The 25,795-nt window shown below is 36.6% G+C and overlaps 1 protein-coding gene and 2 pseudogenes across 3 annotated transcripts; all 3 read left to right on the forward strand.

Moving 5' to 3' along the window:
* Positions 1–9,002: 9,002 nt before the first annotated feature.
* Positions 9,003–10,601, forward strand: LOC149000903 (putative inactive chitinase-like protein LaCIC; annotated as a pseudogene). The gene is made up of 3 exons (XR_016170792.1): positions 9,003–9,463; positions 9,568–9,721; positions 9,965–10,601. The product of XR_016170792.1 is annotated as a putative inactive chitinase-like protein LaCIC (transcript).
* Positions 10,602–15,673: 5,072 nt separating this feature from the next.
* On the forward strand, positions 15,674–17,125 carry LOC149000904 (chitinase 9-like; annotated as a pseudogene). Its single transcript, XR_016170654.1, has 3 exons — positions 15,674–16,117; positions 16,219–16,372; positions 16,658–17,125. The product of XR_016170654.1 is annotated as a chitinase 9-like (transcript).
* Positions 17,126–21,768: 4,643 nt separating this feature from the next.
* LOC149000905 (chitinase 9-like) lies at positions 21,769–23,329 on the forward strand. The gene is made up of 3 exons (XM_089139788.1): positions 21,769–22,234; positions 22,331–22,484; positions 22,757–23,329. Exons 1-3 carry the CDS (start codon positions 21,790–21,792, stop codon positions 23,142–23,144), a joined length of 987 nt encoding a protein of 328 aa, XP_088995914.1. The 5' UTR covers positions 21,769–21,789; the 3' UTR covers positions 23,145–23,329.
* The last annotated feature ends 2,466 nt before the right edge of the window (positions 23,330–25,795 follow it).

Genomic DNA, 25,795 nt, shown 5'->3' on the forward strand with positions numbered 1-25,795 from the left:
GAACATTTATTGGTCTCCGTTGAATGTGGTTGTGCCACCTCAAACGACTTTCTCGAAGCTTATCACTTATGTGAGCAACTCCCAAACCAACTCTAATTAATATGATCATTTCTTATTTTATCCATCCTAGTTTTGCCACACATCCGTCTTAGCATCCTCATTTCTATTACATTGAGTTTATCTATGTGATTCTTTTTTAACAGCCCAACACTCTGTACCGTACATCATAGCCGGTAAAACAATGGTTCTATAAAATTTTCCTTTAAGCTTTAATGTAATATGCCGATCACACAAGACCCCGGACACACCTCTCACTTCGTCCACCCTATTTTAATTCTTTGGGAAACCCCATCCTCTAAATCACCTCTTTTACTTATGATTGAACCTTAGTACCTAAAACAATCACTCTGAGGAATTCCCCTATTGTCAAGTATCACTACCTTTATAATGTTGCCAACGATGATGAGATAGCATCCTTTTGTTTGGGCTACTAACCATGTTCTTCAAATTATATAAGATCGGGTTTTGCTGAGGAGCAGCGTAATTAATTCATTGTTCAGTACAACCAACTGGCCAGATTCTCTATTCGGTCTAGATTAAATTTGAACCGTTCAATTAACTCACATATAAATTGTTAAATCTCAAGTAAATCACATAAGTAAACAGTCCAGATTAAATTTGGACCAGATAGTAAATCTTGACGGTCGATTGTAGTGAGTTGCGTATTAATTACAAATGCTACGAGCAAAATCCTCCAATAATTTATTGGATAAGATCTTACATAGATCCTTATGCATGTTGTCGAAGTTTGAGCTTTGTGGTCCATAGAAAGGAAGAGACCAAGGGGGCAGTAGTCTTACAAATGAGAGCTACTTGTTCTTATCTTCTTCTTCTTATGGTAGTTCACAAGGTATTTGGCTTCTCCTTTTTTTGAGCAGCTCAACCAAAAAACGAATGACCATAACTGAAATAAGTTAAACGTGACAAAATCCTCAATAATTTTCATCGTACACTGCACCTGAACATTCATACAGAAAATACAAAAGTCATCAAACCAAAGCTGCCTTGTCCAATAAGCTTTTGCACTATGTAAATTCCCATGACCTTGTTGAGAAAAGAACCTATTAATTAATGAAAAGGGTATAAATGAGAGAAGCTATGATAACTTTAAATTTCGAGCCGTTGCTTTACTGTTGTGCAATAATTACACACCACAGTGGAAGGTACAATAATGAATATGGAAAATTTTCAACTACTCATTTTGTATAATTTTCTTGCTCCGGTGACTTTAAATTTTCAGCTACTCCTTAAGCCGAAAGTGCCGTGCAATAACTACACAGCACGGTGCGCAGGGTACGATGAAATTTCGACCACTAATTTTATATGAACTTTTTTATTTAAAATTCTATTGATGAAAAAGTAAAAAAAAGTTGAAACGAATGACTGACATCAAAATCTTTATTGTGCTGGGACACTGAAGCATGGCCCTTACAATTAATATTCATATCTTAATATATTCAAAAAGATTCGGAAAATTCCTATCAGGTTTGAGACAAATTTAGCAGGATTTGAATGGTTTTTCTAATTTTATTTTTTTGACACAAAATTTCAATTTTTTCGCTAAAAGATCATTTTATAAAGTAAAAAAGAAAAAAAAATACAATAATAGAACCTTAAGAGGAACCAACCTTGCTCACCCACTGTTGTTGCAGAATTCGGTCTCCCCTGGTCGAACGCTCGAATCTACAAAAACGTGCTCGACCGGTGTGGTTCGAGTTTTGTCTCCGATGAACAAGTTAGTTCAGACGAACAAAGAAAGCAAGCTCAATCTCTCAATGTTTTCAATAACTCAAGAGTGTCTCCCTCATAATGATGAATATGTGGGTATTTATAGATCTTAGGAGAGGTTACCTTAACTGTGCAGTAATGGAGTTCGAATAGAACTCAGTAATTGTTGCTAGCTTCCTAGGGCGAGGAATCTTTTCCGCCAAGACAGTATTACTTGGATTATAGTTGTGGAGTCCAATCTGAATTCTAGGAGTAACCCGACTTGATCGGAATCCTTATCCCTATCTTTAAGGAGGTTGGATATGATTCAAATTGTATACTTTGCTTAGTGCCTTTGTTTTATTCGTGGTCCAACCAAGGTTTGATCGGTCCATTTCTTCTTTAGTCGACCCAAACAAGTCTATTATAAAATATCCATAAAACCCGCAACAATAGTTGCCTGCAATACACCTTTCCTCACTAGTTCTTACTCACATTTGATAACTATTAACCATTAGAATTGGGCACTTACTGACATCCACTTTTGGTTCAGTAACACACAAAATGTCTGGTTGATGAGTCATTAACAAAAGTTTAAGAGCCCTCCTCCTAGACGTATTACCAATGCCACGAATATTCCAAAAAAAAAGCTTCATAGTAACAGTTACATAGCACCACTGTCCTCTCTCAATGAGAGGCTCTTATTTACTGTAGATACTTTCTCTAAAGCTGCATCTACTTTCTTGAATTCCTTTGCTATATAACCCCTTTTACTTGTTAACACTTTCCAAACTGCATGAGCCTTCTTAGGACGACTAGGCTTTCGACGAGGAAAAACTACTTCCAATTGCAGCGTTCCATCACTTTCCAGCTTGGCCAAACTCTGATGGGTCCCATTAGATTCCAAATCATCCTCCCTAGTTGCCACATCAACCCCCATTGAGCTCCTTCTTAAACACTTTCCTTCATTGGTCGAATTTCTAATTACCTTTTTAGCATCGGGTCTCACCAATGAACACCCCAAAGAAAGGTTTCCAATTTGATAAGAACTCTTACCCGCACAGCAAGGACTTTTTGAAATTCAAATGAATTAGCCGAACCACAAACTTCATTCTTATCTGGTCCCACTAGTGAATTTCTCAAAGGAAATTCACCAACTGATTTATAATTCTTAGCCTCATCTACGGATTTTTGAAACTCAAAAATGTTGGCCGAACCACTAACCTCAAATCCATTTTCGTGGCCCACATGAGAACTCCCCAAATGAAGGTTACCAATGTGAGTAAAACTCTTACCCGCATCAAGGATTTTTTGAAATTCACACGTATTTGCCGAACCACAAACTTTATTCTTATTTGCGGGTCCCACTATCTCCACAGAGGAAAGTTACCAATTGATTTAAAACTCTTAGCCGCATCTAAGAATTTTTTAAATTCAAAATTGTTGGCCGAACCACTAACCCCCAATTCATCTTTAGGGCCCACTTGATAACTCCTCAAATTAGGGTTTCCAAGTAGTTTAGAACTCTTTCCCGCATCTAGGATTTTTTGAATTTCAAAAGGGTCGTTGTCCTGGGTAGGAGACCAAGAAGGCTGATTCGGAGAAGAATTCTTACCCAAATCCAAAACCTCATTAGCAGATAATTCTAGATTTAAAGACGAATTATCTAAATTCCCATTGGCCGACGTATAATCCACCAAACCTGCCTCCACTAAAGTCGTATGAACCACTAAAGAAGACGAATTTCTTTCACCCTCAACCTCCAGCGACTTTGCAGTCCTAATAGAAGTAGGACCTTTATTCTGAATATCATCTTCATGCGCCAGTTGTTGAGGAACATGCTTCTCTTTTGCAGAAGGAATATTAATAGTGCAATTTCGGCCCAAATGGCCTTCTCGATTACATCGAAAGCATCTTTGAATAGCATCCTCATAAATCACCTTTTGAAATAAAACTGAAAACACGTGTAAAACTAGGTTCAAGGCGTTTTATTTGAACTTCAAGCACTCGCTTTGCTTCCAATTCTAATTCCACTAGAATTCTAGCGTAATGTCCCACAGAACCTAGACGAGTACGACGATCTAAGGAAACTGGACGACCTACCGTCTTGGCAATAGAGAGTAATACCTTGGCGTGCCAGTATTCAAGAGGAAGATCAGGGAAGCGAATCCAAATCAGTTTGGCAGAAGGTTGGGGAGCATGAATGTTAAAATCCGGTCGCCAATGTTGGTAACAAATCAGTTGATTGCCAGTATTCCAGACACCTCGTCTCCAAACTTCCGTCAAATACTCCTCACATCTAAATTGAAAAATCACGAAACCCTTCCCCAAAGAATGTAAAAACTCCTTGATTCAGTTTCCAAGATTTTGATGCCAGATCACGTAGAGCATCCATTGTCGTCTGACGAAAGTTTACCCTCCCAATCAAGGAGAAACGAAATTGAACACGCTGCAGCTCGTACTCAGTTTGATGAATAACAATACGCCGATAAGATCCTGCCAGCATAGGAGATGGGAGGGAATCGATCTTAGGCATAATTAATCGAAGTCCCTACCACCCTTGCAAAAGATCTCCCACCATCTGAGTGAAGCCATTACTAGCCTTTTCCGAAGGTTGCAACGCCGAAACACTTGATGCCTTAGGCGCACCATCTTTCTCAAGAGCTTCTTTCTCTAGAGTTTCTCTCTCCTCCATCTCCTCTCATTCCATCTTAAGAATCCCAAAAGCATAAACTATTGCTGGAGTGAGGTTTGAAACAAAATTTCAAAATGTGTATAAATGTTGGTTGAATACAAAATTTCAGTTATCCATTAATTTAGGACAAGATTTAAGAATCCACTCTTTTTGGTTTTTGATTTTTCTTATCTATTTATTTTTGTAAAAAATATAGAAGAAAATTTCATTGTAAATGTAGTTTCATATTACCCATTTACAACCCTAGGTTTCAGTGGGGACAAAATCACCACTTCACATGGGATATGAGACCCAATGACCTAGTGTAATATGCATTTTTTTTTGGTGGCCGGCGAGTTTATATTAGGGGTTGGGGGGAGGAGCGAAATATTACTAATAGAGGTGCCACCAGATGGGTGAGAACCCAAGACCTCCCCATGGGAATTTGTGCTTTTAACCGCTCAACTAACCCATCATTGGCACTGTAATATGCATTCGTTCAAATTTTTTCCCATCTGTACCCATGCGGGCAGCAAATCTGAACTCGATATAGTGAAAAATAACCCTCAAATCCTAGTACCCATTCATATAAAAATTTGAACTCGATACAATGAAAAATAGCCCTCAAATCCTAGTACCCATTCATATAAACTTAAAATATATTAATACGTGATTTTTTAAAACTTTTTTTTCATATATTTAATTTTTATTTCTTTATTATTATTATTTTTTTAGTGACTGAGGTTCATCCGGGCCAGCTTACACGAACCTTGCATACATCCTCAGAGGGAGCTTTATCTTTTGCAAGGGTTGAACCCATGACTAATGGATATAAGTCTAGTAGTTAATGTAGGAACATCTTATAGGTGTTTGAATATTAATGTTATTGCTCTTTTCATAAAATTTAAAAATAAAAAATAAAAAATAAAAAATAAAAACAACTTTTTTCTACTCTTTTTAGTTTTGATTTTCTTATTTCATCTACAATTGATTTTCTTATGTATTATTTATATTCATTAAAAAATATAGAAAATTAATCTCATTATTTTTTGCTAATATTTAATTGAATAATAAATTTTTTTGGAAAGGGGTATCACCATATTCACATCTTATTTGTATTTTTTTTGGGGGTGGGGGAGTGGGGGGGGGGGGGGATTGGTTTGGATTCAAATTTCCCTATAGCTACATATTAGATTTCATATTATCATTACAACCTAGGTTTATGTGGGCATAAATCACCACCTTGCCATGGGATATGAGACCCAATGACTCAGTGTAGGATGCATAACCCATGAATGGTTCAGATTTGTCCCCATTTGTACCCATGCGGGCAATAAATCTTTGCTAGATATAGTACAATTATCAAATCTTCTCCACTCAACCTGCCATGCTTTCATTTGCCCACATTCGCAATGACTTGAACCCAACTCAATCTAATGAGATGTCGAGATCCTCTTTACCCAACTTGCTATGCCCCCATTCTCTCACGCTCATTAAGGCTGACGAAAAGATTTCCACATTTCATATCTTGTGTTAGGTTCAAATTACACTACCCTTATTTAGAACCAAAACTATATCAAAATTTTTTTTCTAACTGAACCCATATGAATTGGCACCTTTATAATGCTGCCAAGTGCCAACGATGATGAGATGGCATCCTCTTGTTTGGGCTATTAGCCCCGTTCTCCAGATTAGATAAGATCGGATTTTGCTGAGGAGTAGCATAATTAATGCACTGTTTAGTACAACTGATTAGCCAGATTCACTATTTGGTTTAGATTAAATCTGGACCGTTTAATTAACTCACATACAAATTGTTAAAACTCAAGTAAACCACACAAGTAAACGGTCCAGATTAAATTTGGACCAGACAGTAAATCTCGACCGCCAATTATAGTGAGTTGCACAATAATTACGTATGTTACAAGCAAAACCCTCCAATAATTTATCAGAGAAGATCTTACATGGATCCTTATCCATGTTCTCGAAATTTGAGCTTTGTGGTCCATAGAAAGAAAGAGATAAAGGGGCAGCAGTCTTACAAATGAAATGAGAGCTGTCACTCTGTCACTCGTTCTTATCTTCTTCTTCGTTCTCCATTTTTCACATGGTATTTGGTTTCTTTTTTTTAGAACTGAAATAAGTTAAACGTGACAGAATCCTCAATAATTTTCATCGTACACTGCACGTGAACATTCATACAGAAAATCCAAAAGTCATAAAACCAAAGCTGCCATGTACAAAATAATAAGCTTTTGCACTATATAAATTCCCATGCTGACCTTATTGAGAAAAGAACGTTGTGCCATAATTATACAACACAGTGTATTAGTGTAAGGTAAAATGATGAAGATGGAAAATTTTCAACTACTCATTTTTGTATAAATTTTTTGCTCTCGTGAGTCGTGACTTTAAATTTTCAGCTATTGCTTTAGCCGAAAGTGCCGTGCAATAATTACACAGCCCAGTGCAGTGCAGGGTATGATAAAAATTAAAATATTTCGACCACTATAAACTTTTTTATTTACAGTTATATTATTGAAAAAGTTAAAAAAAAGTGAAACGAGTGGTTGGAACCAAGGAACGATATTTCGGTTGAATTCGGTGGTTCGCTCATGGGCGAACAAGACGAATTGGCGAATTTCGCCGAAAATTTCGGCGAAATTTGGTGAAAGTCTCGATGGGGAAAATGCATTAAATACAAAATATGAAAAGGCAAAATGGCTGGGGAAAGTGAAAAATGCATTAAATGTTGATTTGACAAAAAGAAGAATGAGCAACCACGTGGATGGTTACAAAAGCCCATCCTAAATTTCATTTTTTTATTATTTTTTTTAATCTAAAAAGCTGGTCGTAGTCGTTCCTCTCTCTCTTTCATTTCTTAACTTCTTCTCTTCTATTGCAGACGAAGCAGCAGCAGGGAGTTTCCAGCGTATCAACTTGTGTTCCTCTTTTTCTTTCATTTCTTCAGTTCTTCTCTTTTCTTGCAGACGCAGCAGCAGCAGGGAGTTTCCCACGAGATGAAACAACGCAACAGCCACACCACCACCATGGAGCCGCAGCAGGGCATCTGCCGACGATGAGATCAGAGATGAAAAATAGGAAACCAAACAAACGTCCGCTAATCAGTGCCCAGAGCCAGGGGCACCAAGATGAAAGAGAGAGAAGAAGAAGAATGAATGAATAACGAAGGTAAAGACGGCCCGCACCACAGAAGAATCGAGTCAAAAGATAAACGGCACACCAAGGTGTCGGCAAAAGGCGATTCCGGGAAAACGGCATCCGGCGAAAACAGCGATTTCCGGCGAAAGGTGCTGTTCGCCGGAAAATCGCCGACCGGCGAAAAGTTGCGATATCGATTTCGATCATTTTTATTTCGCCCACCGGCGAACTGGGGAATTTCGCCGATATTTCGGCGAAATTCGCGAAATTTCCTTCCATGGTTGGAACATGACCTTTAAAGCATGACCTTTACAATTAAAGCATTCATATCTTAATATATTCAAAAAGATTCGAACAATTCCTATAAGGTTTGAGAATGGATTTGAATTGTTTTTTTTTTTTTTTCTAATTTTATTTTTCTAAATATATATATATATATATATATATATATATATATATATATATATATATATATATATAGACTTGTGCTAGTCACGATTACATCCTCAGGGCAGCTTTTTATATTAATGCAGAAATTAAATGTTTACTTATATATATGCCGCTGAGTGGGTGCGAACCCACGAACTCCCCGTGGGAGTGCGGGTCTTTTACTACTAGATTAACCCCTCATTGACATTAAAACCATATTTAAGATCAAATTGCAACTTGGAACCCCGTTCTTGAATCAAATTGAAACCGTAACTGAATGAAAATCCGAAGAGATTTAGATTTGGTTCCAATTAGTGAGTCTACTTGATTCTTAACAAAACTTGAATTAAAACCTAGACATCTCACCAACAAAAACAATACAAAGTAAACGAACAATTGATAGTAAGAAAGCTTGAATTAAAACCTATTGTTAACCAGAGCAAATCAAAATCAAGATTAAAATGAAAGAAAATTCATGATTTAAAAATCCATGGTAAACGAGATGAAACCAGACTGAATTAGAACAAATATTCAACCTGCTTAATCGAACCCACAGACCATATCCTGTAGATATATATATATATATATATATATGAAAGCTTATCTCTAGACTTGTTTTCGATTAAAGGTGAAACTAGTTTTTGAAATGAAAACTGTACGTACGTACAACACTTGTTGTCTTGTTCTCATCTTCGTCTTTTTACATAGACACCCCGAATATCCTGTCTCTACACTTAGTTTTCACTTTTCATCTTCTTGTTTTCACCTGGATATCCGAATATTCTTTGTGATTGTTGTTCATTTTTCACGTGGTATCTGACTTGTCTTTCTTCTAGGTAATCTCCCATGCCTGAATGATAAAAACTAAACTTGAGCTGCTAGCATTCATGTGGAAAATACAAACCTCGCAAATTAAGAACCAAAGCTTTTGATTATTTATTCACTTCTTTTGCACTATATAAACCCCTACCCATTCGCCATCTCAATCACCTCATCTCATCTCATTTATCTGCATTGCATTCACTGATAGCAATTCAAAAGATGGGAAAACCTTTCATCATATTTCTTCTCTTCTCTTTCTCTTCCTTGGCAGTAGCTTTAGCTGAGATGGGCAGTGTGGGAAACAAGCTGAAGGTGCTCTATGCCCTAATGGTTATTGTTGTAGCAGGGCCGGTTGGTGTGGTACTACCGCAGCCTATTGTGGAGGTGACTGTCAAAGTCAATGTGACGTTGGTGCACTTATAAGCGAAGAACTGTTTGATGAAATGCTTCCACATCGAAGCACTTGGCCTTGTGTTGGTGGGTTTTACACCTATGATGCTTTCATTGCTGCTGCAAACTCCTTTAGTGGTTTCGCAACCACCGGCGACAACACCACCCGTGAGAGGGAGGTTGCTGCTTTTCTAGCTCAGACTTCCCATGAAACTCTAGGTTTGTTGAAGTAGTTGATTTCTCTGATTAATTAGGGTTTAGAGTTTGCTTCTCGATGATGATTTACATGGCTAAGCATTCATCTTTGGTTTTCTATTGTTTAGGGGAAGAGCCAATTGCACCTCATCAACCATTTACTGGGGGATATTGTATTGTGGAGCAGCAGAACCCCAATGGTGATTATTGTGATGATAGTACTGTGTGGCCTTGTGCTCCTGGGAAAAGATATTATGGACGTGGACCCGTTCAGCTATCTCAGTAAGTATTCTATATTTTGTATTGATGATTTCTCTAGAAAAAAATATGAAATCAAGGATGGTGTCCGCCCATCATCCAGAGAACTCTAGATGAACGACAAGTGGCCTGTGCGAATACAGAGCGGTGATGTGTCGTCCATCTAGAGACCAGGACTGATGGGTGGATACTTTCCTTGGACGGAGAGGATATTTATTGTGTATTAACCAGAAAAGCTACATATGGTCATGACTTTTGAATTTCCAGCAACTACAACTATGGGCAAGCAGGAGCAAATATAAGTCAGCACCTTCTCGCCTATCCTGAACTTGTTGCAACTGATCCATACATTTCATTCGAGACAGCATTGTGGTTCTGGATGACACCCCAACCTCAAAAACCTTCCTGCCATGATGTTATCACAGGCCAATGGTCGCCGACTGCCGAGGACATCGAGGCAAACCGTCTTCCTGGCTATGGAACTATTACTAATATCTTCAATGGAGCAGTTGAATGTGGTCATGGCCCTGATGAGGAGGTGATTGATCGCACTGGATTTTATAAGAGGTACTGTGGTCTCTTTGGAATTAGCTATGGTAACAACCTTGACTGTTACCACCAGACGCCTTTCCCTGAGGGTCACTCTGCATATTAGTCATTCAAGCCTAATTAGTATCAAGGCAGTAATCCTAATGTAAGCTACGTACCGTACTTCTATTGTTGTGCTCTGGGTCAGTATTCTGCATCTTAGTCATTCAAGCCTAATTAGTATTAAGGCAATGATCCTAATGTAAGCTACTGTACTCTGTTGTTTTCTTCTTCTATTTCCTTTTCCCCCCTAGTAAGAACTGTACTACTGTTGACAACTTAATAATAATATAATAAATTTCTATGTATGAGTATATCAGGAAGGGTTGAGCTTCAATGCTGTGAATTAACTGAGCTGTTTATGGTCCAAATCAATCCTGGTGGTGGATCTCGATGACACATTTTTGTATTTTTTTTGAAACTTTTTGAACTACACCACTAAAATCCAAAAAAAAAAAAAAAAATGGTCGAGAATTATACTTTACATCTGCACCGTATGCTCAGTACTATGCAATTATTGCGCAGCATTTAAGCCAAACGCATATCGTGAAATTAGAGAAGCGCATCTAACTTTTTTGTTTCACATAAAGAATATCTGCCACAAGATTCTAGCCCATATACTCAAGTGAAATGAAATGGGATTGAGTTTTCCTTCTCCTATGGTTAGAAAAAAAAATCCTATCCTCGTGGAATGTTTTGAGTAACCTTTCACAACAGATACATTTGAGTTTAGATTAGCTATCCATACAGGCATGGGTGGGGATGTAAATGGATCGATTTGGATTAGATAGTAGCTTTACTATACCTACATCTTATTATATTCAGATATCTTCACATAACGTCCTAATAGTTTTTCAGATGGATTTTATCAAGTTCAAATGATTTTTAGAATTTGATTCTCTAATACCAATTCACTCGAACAACGTTACTTTAGGTAGTAAACTGAAACACACTAAGAAAATTATTAATAAACAATGTGAATAAATAGAAATAGAAATAAAAAAAATGAAAAAAGATCGTAGCAAAAAATTATTTAAGCATAAATATGAAATACTTTTATGAATTGTCTTACAGTTCCAATGAAATCCAAATAACAAGAATTACAATTAACAAAACTTTCCAAAATTAATATATCCTAAGAAATGTAGTAGATATGATTTTGGTTTTCCCCATCCATAATTTCATAGAAAAAAGGGGTAAATTCCAGGGGAAAAAAAAACTTAATAAGTACAACTTATAATAGATCAATAGTTTTTATTTTATTTTATTTTATATACTTATTATTTAATTAGTTAATAATTTTATTCAAATAAAATTAACTGACATGTATTTAAAAGGGGGGGGAAAAATCATGGCATGCCCAATGATATAGATGAGACTCGATAATGCTAAGAAGATATACATAAATCATATTTCCACTAGTCTAGGGATGATAGGATGTCTCATGTCGTTAGATGGCATGCATGCCTTACATAACCCAACATCCATCTATCTTAATTAAATGTTTTAAACTCAATGTACATTCCATACTGTTACATGATCTGCAAGCATTACACAACGCTAACATACATTCTCATTCAAAACACAACTATTATCTCGTATGCATCCACCGATCTACAATTGATAGAACATCTCATGCCATTACATGGCTTGTGCGCGATATACAGCCCAACATCCATCTACTCTTACCGAATGTTTTGGAATCAACGTACTTTTCCTTGTCGTTACGTGGCCTACATACATTATACAGTCTAAACATTAACTCAACATCACACATAATGGTATTATAATCATGATCACATGCCTTGATGAATTATATGCAAATAATGCAATATCATATGGGAAAATGAATTTTCAATATAGACCCTTATCGAATCGATATATAATACAATAACAAACAATCTGATAAAACACAAATCTAAAGACATATTCATGCTCATAGAACATATTAGTAAATTTAAGAAATAGATTTATTACTGGTAAATCATGATAATCTCATAAAACATAAATTAAGAAAATACATATTTATACTCCAAGACAATATACTAGTAAGTCAATATAATCTCATACGGCATAGACTAAAAGGTATTCATACTCAAGATCAAATTATTAAATAAAAAAAACAAATCAATTACTGACGTGAATAAGACATAATGATGCTAAGAAGATATAAATAAACCACACCCTCACTGGTCAATGGTCGATAAGATGCCCCATACCGTTTCATGACATGGTTACATTACATAACCCAACATTCATCTACCCTAATCAAATGTTTCAAAATTCAATGTATGTTCTAAGTCGTTATATGGCATACCTGCGTTACACAACTCTAACATATATTCTCATTCAAAACAGGGGCGGACACAGGATTCAACATTGGAGGGGGGGCTGAAGAATGATAGTCCAGATAACCTTCCCGTTGGGGAAGCACTAATGCTTTTCCGCTACACTATTGTGTGGGCCCTTATAAAATCTATTGAGGGTCTCACATGATCACATCTGAATTATTTTATTATATTAAAGAATAGGCCCACATATTTTTTTGGGGCCCACTCATTTGAAAGAAATAGGTAAATTATTGATAATAATATTTTTTTTTGGACAAAATATAAAAAAATTAAAGCAAAAATAAAAAAAAATAGAAAAAAAAAAAAAAAGAAATACACATAATTCAACCCTAGAAAGTTATATGAAAACCAAAATTTTCTTTGGCAGGAGATGTAAACCAATTTTTAAGTTTTTTTTTTCAATGGTAGTTTTTCCTTACTAGACATTTTATTCACAATATAAAATCAAATAACAAAAATTGCAGAAGAAATAAAGAAACAGATAATATAATAAAATTAAATAAAAATAATAATAAAAAATGAGAAAAAGATAAATGATAAATAAATTGAGAAAGAGTACCTAATTGTGGAGAAGATTTTCTTTCGAATTTTTCCTTTACCCACACTTGTAGAAAGTGAAGAAAATAAATAAGAAGAAATAAAGGGAAGAGAATAAATAAGAAGAAAAGAGGGCAGAGTAGAGGGGAGATATGAGAGAATAAATAGGGATTGAGTAGTTAGTTTTTAAATAGAAATGACATTTTGAATACTTATTAACATTACGTTTCAAAGATACAAAGTCGAATCATACTTATACACCTTAGTTCCAACTCTTTCCGCTGGTCATCTTCCATCTTCTTTGGCTTTCCATCATTTCTTTTTAAGACTTTGATTAAACCTTGTTGAATGAGGATGCCTTTCACTCTTCTTTGCCAAAGAGTGAAGCTTCCCTTACAATTGAATTGCTCAAGTTTGAACAGAGATATGGATGCACTTGACGTATTGCCAAAACAATCAAGATCTTAACAATCTTTAACACGAACCTGTGGCTTTGATACCATTTGTTGAAAAAATCAAGTATTTTTACCATGCATGAATAGCACTATGTGGCGCCCATGTGCAATAAAAATTACACAAAATTATACAAATGTTTTACATGGTTCGACTATGCCTACATCCACGAGATAACTAGGAATTGTTTTACTATGAGAATTGAGATGATAACAATATAAGAAAAATATACTTGGATTTATACCAAATCCAAGGTGTGAAATTCCAGCGGAATTCGCTGGTTCGCCCCTTGGTGAACCTAGTGAATAGCCCAAAATTTTGCTGATTATATAAGAGAGAGAGTTCCCCAAATCCAACCTCTCTCATTCTTCTTCTTCCGTTCTTCGATTGACACTTTGTTTCGTTTAGGGAGATTTCATGGATGTTCTGTTAAGGGCACGCAGAAGTGGAGACATCGAGGTTCCCATTTTCGGACGATCTATTCTTGCAGGTCGCAATGGCGAGAATAGCAAGCCTATAGTGATGGAGGAACAGCAGCCACCGCAGCTAACTCCAACGTAAAATCCGACATCCAAAACTAAGTCCATCACCATGATCATCTCTGTAAATGTTCACAATTAGAGATGTGCGAGCTTCTCTCTCATGCACTAGGGATCAATCAATTTACGATTTGAAGAAATGTGTTTATGTGAAAGACTTCTCTTTTGGTGGGTACACCTCTGAAATTCCTAAAAAAACCATAAAAAGGACTCCAAGGGCGGCATGGAAAATGATCCTAGACAAATCTGCTTCTTCCACCTCGCTCTTTCTTCTAGATCTTCTGCCAAAAGAATCCTTTAAATCTTGGTCTATCATGGTTCAAAGTTTCGAACTTCGAGAAGTTTTCTTTCTTTCTTATGGCAGTTCCAAAGATCCCCACTGCTCAATCGATTTTCCGATGACTAAATCTTGAAGTTTCTGCCATTTCGCCTCTATTTCGTTGGCTTGCCGGAAATCGTTGATTTTCCAGCGATTTTTGTAAATATCGATTTCGGTAGATTGTGTATTTTGGTACCATTCGAACCTAGCAAATTTTGTCATATTTCGGGTGAATTTCGCCATATTTGGGGCAAAACTTGCCGAATTGTTTTACTGTGAGCAAATCCACTCCCTTTATCTAAAACTGAGTACCCTTGTACACCGATTATCTCTTAACACTTTCAAACACTTGAAAAACAGTAATAATTTCAGTACCCCCGCTGAATGCCACTCGCAGCTCATACAACACTAGATACACCTCTCTCTCTGGGTTTCTTGTCACTTGTGTCCGGTTTGCCTGGTCATCTCCAACAATCAAATCCCATCCAAATAGATGGAATGAAAGGGGCTTCTCACAGTTTTGCATTTTTTTATTCAACCCCATGGACAGTGGAGCCGCCCATGAATTTCTTATGCAAAGTGAAATGTGAGAGTAGTAAAACTTTTCAACTTTGGTAACCAATGCAAATAGTAAAAAGTCCATTTTGAAAAAATATACTTTTATACTCTCGGAAATGAACAGTCAAAATCGAAATTTCGATCAAAGTTGTTCGCTGTAAGTGCTAATTACACAATACCAAACAAAATTCCCTTATTAAAGGAGACCCACGGATAGCAGATCCAAATCCAATTGCTTGCCGGATGAAATCTTACAAAAACATCTATATATGCGGGGGCTCGAAGTTTGAACTTTGTAGGGTGATCACATGGAAGCCGTGCACTTGTTCTCTTCTCCCTACGTAGATACCCCGAATATCCTTTGGATGAAAGCTCTTAACATTAGTTTTCAGTTTAGATATCTGAATATTTTTTCAATCTTCTTTCTTCGAGGTTATCTCCCACGTCTAAATGAATATCTAATAAATCATAAAAACTAAATGTGAACATATTATATTCATGTGGAAAACACAAACCGCATTAAAAAAAATCAAAGCTTTTGATTATTCAATTTTTTTGCACTATATAAACCCCTAACCATTCGCCATCTGAATCACCTCATCTCATCTACATTCACTGATAATTAGAAAAGATGGGAAAAACTTTCTTCTTTCTTCTCTTCTCTCTCTCTTCCTTGGCAGTAGCTTTAGCTGAGCAGTGTGGGAGCCAAGCTGGAGGTGTTCTATGCCCTGGTGGTGATTGTTGTAGCGAGTATGGTTGGTGTGGTACTACCTCAAACTATTGTGGAGATGGCTGTCAAAGTCAATGTGACGGTGGCAGTAGCGGAGGTGGAGGCGGGGAGGTGGTGGTGGTGGCAGTGGTGATGCTGGCAAAATTGGTTCACTCATCAGTGAAGAATTGTTTGACGAAATGCTTAAACATCGAAGCACAGCACCTTGTCCTGGTGGGTTTTACACCTATGATGGTTTCATTGCTGCCGCAAACAACTTTAGCGGTTTTGCAACCACCAGCGACAATACCACCCGTCAGAGGGAGATTGCTGCTTTTCTAGGACAAACTTCCCACGAAACTACAGGTTTGTTGAAGTAGTGGATTCTCCGATTAGGGTTTTAGAGTTTGCTTCTTGATGATGTACATGCATGGCTAAGCACTCATCCTTGGTTTTCTATTGTTTAGGGGGATGGCCAACTGCACCTGATGGACCATATGCTTGGGGATATTGTTTTGTGGAGGAGCAAGGCAGCCCTGCTGATTATTGTGTTGATAGTACTGAGTGGCCTTGTGTTGCTGGCAAAAAATACTATGGACGTGGACCCATTCAACTATCTTAGTAAGTATTGCTTCTTTTCATAATAGATTAATTAAGTACGAGTTTGATCACCTCTTTGGGGGGTGCACGTATAAGATTCTATATTTTAATAATAATAAATAATTTAGAGATGGGATTCATTTTGAATCTGAGATAGGCCCTACCCAATTTTGTGGTAAAGAAGCAAACTACTTCTCCAACAAAAAGGTGATCGAAACTCATCAAATACTACCAAAGAAAAAGAAAAAATAGATTATTTTTAAAGTGGTATTAACGAGAAAAGCTATGATGATTTTGAATTTCAAGCAACTACAACTATGGGCCAGCAGGAACAAATATAAGCGAGGACCTTCTCAGCAATCCTGACCTTGTTGCAACTGATCCACGCATTTCATTTGAAACAGCATTGTGGTTCTGGATGACACCCCAACCTCCAAAACCTTCATGTCATGATGTTATCACAGGCGAATGGACGCCGACCGCCACCGACATCGCAGCAAATCGTCTTCCTGGCTATGGAACTATTACGAATATCATCAATGGAGGACTTGAATGTGGTCATGGCGATGATGATAGGGTGAATGATCGCATTGGATTTTATAAGAGGTACTGTGATATCTTTGGAATTAGCTATGGTGACAACCTTGATTGCTACAACCAAACGTCTTTTGCTCTTGGTCACTCTGCATCTTAATCCTTCAAGCCTTAATTAGTATTAAGGCACATATCATAATGTAAGCTATTGTACTTCTGTTGTTGGGCAATCCAATAATAATATAATAAATTTTCATGTATGATTATATCCAAAAACCAGAGAATCGCATCTAACTTTTTTGTTTCACACGGATAGAATACCTGTCATAGGATTATTCTAGCCCATATATTCAAGTAAAATGAAATGGGATTGAGTTTTCCTTCACCTATGGCCAATGGGTAGAAAGAAAAAGAAGAAAAAAAATCCTGTCCTCGTGAAATGTTTTGAGTAACTCCTCTTACAACCTATACATTTGAGTTTAGATTAGCTAATCCATATATGCATGGGAAGGATGTAAATGGATCGATTTGGATTTGATAGTAGCTTTACTATACCTACATCCTATTATATTCGAACTGATTCACTTAATGTCTTATTGGTTTTCAAATGGATTTTATAATTCAGATGGTTTTTGAATTTTGATTTTCTAATACAAATTCTTTGGAATGGGTAATGTAAAAGATGAAATACAAATTTTCAGTTACTCATTGATATTCTTTCCATTTTATTAGTTAAGATTATGGGTAAGCTGATCAAGGAGAAAGTCTTCACTAATCAAAGACCAACGTTACTTAATTAGGTAGTAAATCGAAACACATTGAGAGAATTTTCTATAGACAATGTGAATAAATACAAATCAACCAAAAGCACAATAGATTGCAGCAAGAAATTATTCAAACATAAATCTGAATTACTTTCAAGAATTGTTTCATAGTTTCAATGAAATTCAAATAAACATTTAAACCCCAAAGAGCTACAATAATAGAAGTTTCCAAAATTAATGTATCGTAAGAAATATAATAACATAATCTTGGTACTCATCCTCAAAATATCTATCACTCTCCTGATCAAGTCCATCATCTGTAGAATGGGTAAGTTTCAAGAAAAAAAACATAGCAAGTACAACCTAAAACTGATCAACAGTTTTTTTCTTTTTATTTTTTTAATTATACTTATTACTTAATTAATTAGTAATTTTATACAAATAAAATTAACTGACATTTATTTAAAAGAAAAAAATGAAAAGTCATGACATGCCTAGTGATATGGATGAGATTCAACAATGCTAAGAATATATAATAAACCATATTTCCATTAGTCTTGGGTTGATAGGATGCCCCATGCCATTAGGGCTTTGTAGATCAAAATTAGAGATTTCAAACTCGAGCATGGTCATAAAATTAACGTTGGTTAGTTTGAATTTTTGAATGAAATTTCTAGATTTATCCTAAAAATTTATTTATTGAATTATGGTTTAAATGTTTAACGCTGATAGTATGGGGAAATCTCGGATTTCACCCACCATCGATCACGTTGGTAAAAATGTGAATCCTGATTTCATGAATCTAGGGATTCAACAACCAACCATTTGGAATCCAGAGATTTGAACGTTCACGTAACCAAACAGGCCCTTAGATGGTCTACGTGTGTTACGTAGCCAATATCCATCTACTTTAATCAAATATTTCATACGCAATGATATTCTCTATACCATTATATGACCTGCGCACATTACACAACCTTAACGTTCGATGTCGTTACGTGGTCTGTGAGCATTACACAATCAAAATATTAACTCAATATCACACATAATGTTATTATAATCATGACATTCCTTGATAAATTATATGCAAACAATGCAATATCATATGGAAAAATGAACTTCTGATATAAACCGTTATCAAATCGATACATAATACAATAAAAAAAAATTAGATAAAACACAAATCTAAAGACATAGTCATGCTCATAGAACAAATTAGTAAATTTAAAGAAGAGATTTAATACTGGTAAATCATGATAATATTATAAAATATAATCTAAAAAAATATATTTATACTCAAAGACAAGATACTTGTCACACCCCACCCACCGATATTGGTCCTGCTCGATAACCTGTGGGTGAGATCCACAGTCACAAGATCCACGGTTTACCTATCAATGATAATAAAAACACATAATAATAAATGAAGAGCAAGAATAATTCTATAATTAAATAAAAAGACAAATATGTAAGTCCAATTCCCAATAAACTCGAGGTTCCCATCATAGACGATATGTTCTTGCAGGTCGCAATGGCGAGAGTAGAAAGCCTATAGTGATGAAGGAACAACAACCACCGCTGGTAACTCCAATGTAAAATCCAACAATCGAAGCTAAGTCCATCACCATGATCATCTCTGTAAATGTTCACAATTAGAGATGTGCAAGCTTCTCTCTCACGCCTTAGGGATCAATCAATTTACGATTTGAAGAAATGTGTTTATGTGAAAGACTTCTCTTTTGGTGGTACACCTCTGAAATTCTTAAAGCAACCATAAAAAGGATTCCAAGGGCAGCATGGAAAATCATCTTAGATAGATCTTCTTCTTCCACTTCGCTCTTTCTTTTAGATCTTCTGCCAAAAGGATCCTTTAAATCTTGGTCTATCATGGTTTGAAGATTCAAACTTTGAGAAGTTCTCTTCCTTTCTTCCGGCGGTTCCAAAGATCCCCACAGCTCAAACGATTTTCCGATGACTAAATAGTGAAGTTTCGGCCATTTTTGCCAGTATTTCGTTGGCTTGCCGGAAATCGCCGATATTCTGGCAATTTTTGTAAATATTGATTTCGGTGTATTTTTTATTTCGATACTAGTCGAACCCAACAAATTCAGCCATATTTCGGGCAAAATTCGCCAAATCGTTTACCATGAACAAATCCAATCCCTGTATCCAAAACTGGTACTCCTTGTACACCGATTTTCTCTTAACACTTTCAAACCTCTGAAAAACAATAATATTAATTTCAATACCCCCACTAAACACCACTCACAACTCATACAACACCAAATACACCTCTCTCTCTCTCTAGGTGTTATCTTACTTGTATCCGTGTGCCTTGTCATCTCCAACAATCAAATCCCATCCAAATAGATGGAATGAAAGGGGTTGAAAGGGGTTCTCACAATTTTGCATTTTTTTTTATTCAACACCATGGACGGTGCATGGAGCCAGCCGCCCATGAATTTCTCATGCAAAGTGAAATGTGAGGTTGGTAAAACTTTTCAATTGGGTAACTAATGCAAATAGTAATCTCACTAAAAATAAATAAATAAATAATGCAAATAGTGCCCTTCATAGTCCCCTCCTTAATGAGGGCTCGACGACGTTGCTGCGCAATTAATGCGTAGGTCCATGCAGCGAACGATCTCGATCGTCCATTTGTAAAAAATGTGTTTTCAAATTTTTTGAAAATGACTAGTCGAGATCAAAATTTCAATCAAGATCGTTCGCTGCAGGTACTAATTACGCGACACCCCCAGCAAAATCCCCTAATTCACGAAGAGGAACCAACATACACGCAGGAACGAAGTTCCCATACCCTTGGCAACACCAACATGTATATTTCTCGCCGATATTTCGGCGAGATATGACATCCATGGTTGATGGTTCATTCAGGTTGTTGGCATGCGTATTCCCTAGTATCTGTCATATTTATTAGTGGGGCCCATGCACGTGACTCCAAAGTTCAATTCAGTCATGAGGATGTCTTCGTGGGAAGGAAATCAGGAATTTGGGTGGGTCATTAGACTCTTCCTCACACGTGGTTCCTTCTTTTTCATTTAATTTCATTATCACTTATCCAATCTGACAATCTCCACCCAGTTTTTCTTCTTCTTCTACCGTGTTCTCGACTTTTCTCCTGGTCTTTGTCAGTTTGTCTTTGTGTCTCCCTCGCTCTCTCCGCTGGTTAAGACGAACTCCCTCACCATCTCCGCTTGTTTTAGATGTAGGGTTTCGATGCAACTACAATGGATTTTGAGGATCTCGGGAGAGCGACGAGGAATCCGAACTAGCTCCGGCGTGTCTTCTATTTTCGAGGCGAAGACAGCCCTAGCACCACCAGCCCCGAGTCTCCCGGTAGCAATAGCAGCCGTAGTTCAATTGATTGTCTAAACAAAGAAGAGGAGGGAAGCCTTCAATTGCCCACGAGGCGAAGGACTCATTGCGGAAGAACTTGTTGGAAGTTCAACAATGTCTTGAGGATATGGAAGTCAAAATGATATCCACAAACAACTTGTCTGACAGAACCTTATCCTTGTTAAAACTTAAAAGACACCGTAGCTGTTGTGCGTGGATCTGAACAAGAGGAGCATGGAAAGGTAAAAGCAGCTATTGATGCAGTGAAAGTATGGCGAGATATCGTTACTTTCGGCGGTAAAGCGATAAAATGGCGAGATTTCGCGAGTTGGCGACATTTGATATCTGGTTGTGAGAGCGAATACTCCTTGCATACACGTAGCAGATCAGATCCAATTACTTGTCAGATGAAATCTTACAAAGACCTCTATAGATGCGGCGGCTTGAAGTTTAAGCTTTGTATGGTGATCACGTGGAAGCCGTGCACTTGTTGTAGATACCCCGAATATCCTTTAGATGATAGCTCTTCAGTTAGATATCTGAATACCTTTTCTTTTGTTTTTTTTTTGTAAACATCTGAATATCTTTTTGATTGTTGTGCATTTTTCACATGTCTGCGAGGGAATTATAAAAAACTAAACGTGAGCATTCATGCGGAAAATACAAACCGCATAAAAAAAAAATCAAAGTTTTTGATTATTCACCTCTTTTTGCACTATATAAACCCCTAACCATTCGCCATCTCAATCACCTCATCTCATCTACATTCAGTGATAGGAAAAGATGGGAAAAACTTTCATCTTTCTTCTCTTCTCTCTCTCTTCCTTGGCAGTAGCTTTAGCTGAGCAGTGTGGGAGCCAAGCTGGAGGTGCTCTATGCCCTGGTGGTGATTGTTGTAGCAAGCATGGTTGGTGTGGTATTACCTTAGACTATTGTGGAGATGGCTGTCAAAGTCAATGTGACGGTGGCGGTGGTGGAGGTGGAGGCGGAGGTGGCGGCGGCGGCGGCGGCGATGCTGGTGAAATTGGTTCACTCATCAGTGAAGAACTGTTTGACAAAATGCTTAAACATAGAAATGATGGAGTTTGTCCTGGTCGTGGGTTTTACACCTATGATGGTTTCATTGCTGCTGCAAACAACTTTAGCGGTTTCGCAACCACCGGTGACAATACCACCCGTCAGAGGGAGATTGCTGCTTTTCTAGGACAAACTTCCCACGAAACTACAGGTTTGTTGAAGTAGTGGATTCTCCGATTAGGGTTTAGAGTTTGCTTCTTGATGATTGACATGGCTAAGCACTCATCCTTGGTTTTCTATTGTTTAGGGGGATGGCCAACTGCACCTGATGGACCATATGCTTGGGGATATTGTTATGTGGAGGAGCAAGCCAACCGTGATGATCATTGTGTTGATAGTACTGAGTGGCCTTGTGTTGCTGGGAAAAAATACTATGGACGTGGACCCATTCAACTATCTTAGTAAGTATTGCTTCTTTTCAAAATAGATTAATTAAGTAGGAGTTTGATCACCTCTTTTGGAGGAGCACATATAAGATTCTTATTTTAATAATAATAAATAATTTAGAGATGGGATGACATAGGCCATACCCAATTTTGTGGTAAAGAAGCACACTGCTTCTCCAACAAAATGGTGATCCAAACTCATCAAATACTACCAAAGAAAAAGAAAAAAATAGATTATTTTTAAAGTAGTATTGACGAGAAAAGCTATGGTGACTTTGAATTTCCAGCAACTACAACTATGGACCAGCAGGAGCAAATATAAGCAAGGACCTTCTCAGCAATCCTGACCTTGTTGCAACCGATCCACTCATTTCATTTGAGACAGCATTGTGGTTCTGGATGACGCCGCAACCTCCAAAACCTTCATGTCATGATGTTATCACAGGCAAATGGACGCCGACCGCAGCCGACATCGCAGCAAACCGTCTTCCTGGCTATGGAACTATTACGAATGTCATCAATGGAGGACTTGAATGTGGTCACGGCTATGATGATAGGGTGAATGATCGCATTGGATTTTATAAGAGGTACTGTGATATCTTTGGAATTAGCTATGGTGACAACCTTGATTGCTACAACCAAACGTCTTTTGCTCATGGTCACTTTGCATCTTAATCCTTCAAGCCTTAATTAGGATTAAGGCACGTATACTAATGTAAGCTACTGTACTTCTGTTGTTGTTGGGCAACCTAATAATAATATAATAAATTTCCATCTATGATTATATCCTAAAACCAGTGAAGCTAGCGTATATTACTTTTTAGTTTCCCGTAGATAGAATAGCAGCCATGGGACTCTAGCCCTTTCTAGTAAAATGAAATGGGTTTGAGTTTTCTTCACCTATGGTTTCATAAAAATCCTATCTCTGCGGAATGTTTTGATGAACTCTCTTACAACCAATACATTTGAGTTTGGATTAGCTATCCGACCGAAATTCGGTGAGTTCGTCAAGGATTGAAATGAAAAACGGGGCGAAACCGATATTGACTGAAAATCGCCACAAGATTGCCGGAAAGTCATCAATTCTCCGACAATTCAGCGAAAGTCACCCGAAACTTCACGATATCACTTTGTTCGGTTCGAAAACAAATAATTAGATGTAGAAATCGATTAAAAGGAGTTGCAAAAATGAAGATTTTAACTGGGCGAACTGTCTGATCGATCGAACGAGCAGATTCCTTTTCTCCCTTTCAATTCTTTTTCGTGCGAGTAGGTGCTTCAATGACTTGATTCCGCTTCACCTCGCTTGCTCTTTGGAGTTCTTCAAACCTTCGGATGACTTCCATGATTTCGCCTTCAAGAGAAGATGAAGCAGAAGTGCAGAGTTGCTTCTGGAATAGCTGAATAGGGAGTGGGGCATGGATTTTATGGAAATTTTGGAATTTGAAAACCCGTGAAAGTTGAAAGTTTCTCTACCTTTTTGTCTTCATATCACTTTAATTAAAGGTAAACCACCTGTCTCCTATCACACATTAATTACATGTCTCCCTTGTGTTTTACATCACACATTAACTAAAGTTAAAACAATTTTAACATGACACATCACGCATAAGTAAAATCATGATTAATTAACTAATAAATGAAAAGTAAAAACTTGCTGGAAGCCTTGATAATCAGAGATTATTCGGCAACCAACGAAAGGTTGAGGTTTCGCACCTTGTTCAGATCAGATAGATGGCATTACTATATCCATATTCTATTATATTCATATAGATTCGAATAATATCATACTGGCTTTCAAATAAGTTTTTCAGGTTTAAATGATTTTTAAAATTTTATCTTTAAGTATACATTATCTAAAATAGGTACTAATAAAAATCGAATACAAATTTTTGCCATTTTATTAGTATGAATTATGGGTTGAGATTTGAGAATTTAATACCTTCTCCTTTTTCTTTAGTCTTTGGTTTTCTTTCGTCTCTTTCTATTGATTTTCTTCACATATATAAAACTTCAACTTAATTTAATCACATAATAATTTAAAAAAAAAGATATTACCATCTCCACATCTGATTAGTAATCGAATAAATTTAAATTCCCTTAACCATATTATAAACATGTAACTCGACTAACCATTTACAGACCTAGGTATAAATTATTATCTATAATGGAGTATCACACCCAATGACCTAGTATGGTATGCATACCTTAGGAATGGTTAAAGTTTGTCTCCATCTACAACAAACTTGTTCTTGATATAGCAAAAAAATAACCATCAATTTTTAATACCCTTTCTCTAGTTGCAATCGCATAAATTTAAAATTTATTAATATATATGATTTTTTAAATATATTTTATTTTAATAATCTATACATATTTATGGATTTAAAGGTTAATTATGTGTGTATGTGTACATTGGGTCAAGTTGAAACTTTTGTCAAGATTGACAAGCCAAAATCAGAAATCAGTACTCAAGTCCCAAGACTTGTTCAGCTTATTCTAATTGATTCATTATTCTATATATACAGAAGAGGAAAAGGTCTTTACAAGTAACCTGGCTGAGATAATCAAAAGAAGAAAACCAATTCTCTATCTTTTTAAATGATCATTTTTTTTACTTAAAATATTATGTGGTAGCATTCTTAGAAGAGCCCCACTTGACTCTAAATTCCTTTTTAAGTTTTAATTATTATTTTTTTTGGCTAAAATTAGTATTCTAGCTTGGTGTAATTTCTTTTGATTAATAGTATATTGATTTGATATTGCCTTTTTTCATTTATTTATCTTACCAATGTTTGAGATTAAGTCAAGCTCTATTTGTTTATGTTATAAATAATTCATGATAGATATGATCGAAATCAAACCAACTAAATAAAAAACTTAACCCAATTCAGAAATCATCAAGATGAACTCCAACCATCATGACAAAATTACACTTCACTTGGATAAGATTAGATTTCAATCCCTTGAATCAGAGGCTCCAGGGGACGTGGCGGGCAGTTCCTCCGATGACATATATATTAAATAGTTCTGCAAAAGACCCTTATGTAGTGGCTCGAAGTTACAGGCCGGAGAGTTTTGTGGACCATGAAGGAAGGAGACAAAGCTATCTTATTGACAAGTTTCAAAGTCGTCTACAGTGATTACAGGTGGAAGACTTTTAAATGAAAGCTCTACAGTTGTTCTCATCTTCTTCTTTTCAGAAAGATATCCATGAAAGATATCCGAATATTCTTTGTGGCTGCTCTCCAATGTCCACATGCCTTCTCTACTTTTGACCAAAGCCGCCTTACTGTTCAAGATAAAATTTGAAATTTCTATCTTAT

This window comes from Hakea prostrata, chromosome 11 (assembly GCF_041222555.1).
Source record: "Hakea prostrata isolate BN-2017 chromosome 11, UWA_Hpros_2, whole genome shotgun sequence".
NCBI classification, from domain to species: domain Eukaryota; kingdom Viridiplantae; phylum Streptophyta; class Magnoliopsida; order Proteales; family Proteaceae; genus Hakea; species Hakea prostrata.